Source organism: Cephus cinctus, unplaced genomic scaffold (assembly GCF_000341935.2).
Source record: "Cephus cinctus unplaced genomic scaffold, Ccin1 Ccin1_scaffold0299, whole genome shotgun sequence".
NCBI classification, from domain to species: Eukaryota; Metazoa; Arthropoda; class Insecta; order Hymenoptera; family Cephidae; genus Cephus; species Cephus cinctus.
The window spans coordinates 1-2,783 of record NW_014333002.1 but is presented as its reverse complement, the minus strand read 5'-3'; the positions used below and the strand labels follow the sequence as shown (position 1 = coordinate 2,783).

At 36.1% G+C, this 2,783-nt stretch overlaps 1 protein-coding gene and 1 non-coding gene across 2 annotated transcripts; both read right to left on the bottom strand.

Annotated features, from left to right (window-relative positions):
* Positions 1–244: 244 nt before the first annotated feature.
* LOC112494124 lies at positions 245–363 on the bottom strand. Its single transcript, XR_003059270.1, has one exon. It is a non-coding gene; the product is annotated as a 5S ribosomal RNA (ribosomal RNA).
* Positions 364–1,979: 1,616 nt separating this feature from the next.
* LOC107266151 (histone H4) lies at positions 1,980–2,523 on the bottom strand. The gene has a single exon (XM_015736343.2). It carries the CDS (start codon positions 2,482–2,484, stop codon positions 2,173–2,175), a length of 312 nt encoding a protein of 103 aa, XP_015591829.1. The 5' UTR covers positions 2,485–2,523; the 3' UTR covers positions 1,980–2,172.
* Between the last annotated feature and the right edge of the window lie 260 nt (positions 2,524–2,783).

The following is a 2,783-nucleotide window of genomic DNA, read 5'->3' as shown; positions in this document are numbered from 1 at the left end:
CATTTAGGGTGGTACTTAACATAATGAGAATTAAAGAAATATCTATATTTGTTAGTTTAAAACTTATAACGTATTTCTAGTCGCCATATCTGTGAAGGACAGATAAAGCTGTTACGCAATAGCATTTCGTAATAATCATGTAATTGATGAAATTCTTTATATTTTGTTATTTATATGAATTCTTAGACGCTTAACAGGCTTTTTTGAATACGATTCCGCAAAAAAATTTTAAAGAACAAAAAAGTGCCAAGGACACGCGGTGTTCCCAAGCGGTCACCCATCCAAGTACTGACCGCGCCCAATGTTGCTTAACTTCAGTGATCGGACGAGAACTGGTGTATTCAACGTGGTATGGACCTTGGCGATAATTTTTGCTTATGTTTTTACATACCAACGACTTTATCTATACTAGATAATTATCTGTGTTGATACACAAAACATTGTGTAGATATTCAACTCAGTTATATCTTACGTTCATAATCACAATGTAATTGATGCCATCATTGATTAATATTTCTATATTAGTGTTAAATTATCTTTAAAGTATGCTCAGACTACGTTAATTTCATATTCAAGGGACCATCTTAACTTACGAGTTGCAACAAAATGATCCTTTAAATGCAATTGATTGTTACTACTAAGAAATTGAACAGGTTTAAAATTCGAACAAAAACAAATTGAACTTGTTGCCTTTCTTCACTCACTTTAGTATAGCGTCAATCGCGTTCAAGGAATCCATAATACATATTATTGATTATGGGTGAATCCTGAAGGACTAGGCATGTCGCTCTGAGATCGATTAATCGAAAAATCGATTCTTTGGGGAAAGAAAATCGATTTTTCAGATCGATCTGAAACACTGGATCGAGCCAATGAATCGATCCCAAAACCCTAAGAATCGGACCGATTCACGTTACAGGCGAATCATTATGTAGTAAAAAGATATTTATTGACGGTATATTCCGTAACTGAACCACGGTTGCAGTTATTAAATTACAGCTAATTGCATCGATTGATTTCTACGGATGACAAAAATCAATCGATGTCATTGGCTGAAATTTAATAACTGCAACCATGGTTTAATTACGGAATATGACTTAAGATATGTGAATGCCATTTTGGAACGCATTCTTATGTTATTCAGGTGGCGTTATTAATCAATCTAACGGCAATGGTGACGGAGATCAAAGATTTTCTGTTTTTTTTTTCGTATTTTTGTGCTTTGAAGTAAAAAAAGAAACTGGAAATAACGTTTCTTATTTTTCCATTACAATTATGCTAATATTATGTACAGTGAACAGCGTTTTAAAAAATCAACTACAGAATCAATTAATGTAAAATTGATCTTTTAGTGCTCGATTTAATTAAGATTCGATTCCGTTACATTCGATTCAGGAATCCATTTTTTTCAGGAAGAATCGACCTCGCTACTTGCAAGTTGCAACAAAATGATCCTTTAAATATAATTGATTGTCTCCAGTAAGAAATTAAACAGGTTTAAAATTCGAACAAAAATCAAATTGAACATATTGCGATTTTTTACACAGCCTAGTATAGGTCAACTGCGTTCAATGAATCTACATATTATTCATTATGGGTGAACCCTGTCTGAAACTAATGCCGTTCATTACTGTCTCCACCACAAAACAATTTGTCGTTTTAAACCTCTTAACGTTAAGTGCAAACTTAATTCATTGAAATACAAGATAAACGGAAAAACACGTAAGTTCAACTCCTACCAAAGCCATCAGGAAAATATAGAAAGTAATTCAGTATTTTACATTTATTAATATAATACATGAGATTAAAAACAAGGATGAACATCAACAACTATCAGAATCCAAGACCAAACCTTGACTAAAACATGAAAGTCTTCAAAAATAATTAAATAGATATTACGTGCCTAATTACATGAAGGAAAACTATAATATCGAAATCTTAATCCGTGGAAAAGGTGAGGAATTAAAACTAATTATAGATGTTAGCTGTCTAATTACATGAACGAAAACCATAATATCAAAATCTTAATTCGTGAAAGAGGTGAGGAATTAAAACTAATCAGTACATACTATGGTAAAACGGTTTGCTCCATTTACGTATTGAAAAAGTTTGTGGCCCTGAAAAGGGCCCTTTTGTTGTGTACGGTGAGTAGCTGAGAACTCGAGAAACAAATTAACCACCAAAACCGTAGAGAGTGCGTCCTTGACGCTTCAGCGCATAGACCACGTCCATGGCAGTGACGGTTTTCCTCTTGGCATGCTCGGTGTATGTAACTGCATCACGGATTACATTTTCCAGAAAGACTTTAAGAACACCACGGGTCTCTTCGTAAATCAGGCCAGAGATACGTTTAACACCGCCTCGGCGAGCCAAACGGCGAATGGCAGGCTTCGTGATTCCCTGGATGTTGTCACGAAGAACTTTCCTGTGACGCTTCGCTCCTCCCTTTCCCAAACCTTTTCCTCCCTTACCACGGCCAGTCATTTTCACCAACGAAATGTAATAGAAACTCACTTAAAGAAATATTCCGTAGAACTGATGCAGTAGCTAGGATTCGAGGGGTATTTATCCTCGCTCCTATTCGTATCCCCACCACTTACCGACTGGCCAATGAGCGTCGAGCTCAACAATCGGACGAGTCTATAACAGGGTGAACAAAGTTGGTGCTCCCATAATGCGTTTGGATCTTATGGTGCGAAGTTCTCTCTACGCTCCCAGTAAAGAAAATATTCGGTGAACATGGCTCGTACGAAACAGACTGCTCGCAAGTCAACTGGAGGAAA

What these genes read in the sequence shown, in the direction of transcription:
- LOC107266151 (XM_015736343.2), bottom strand. Translation starts at nt 2,484, where the DNA reads ATGACTGGCCGTGGTAAGGGAGGAAAAGGTTTGGGAAAGGGAGGAGCG.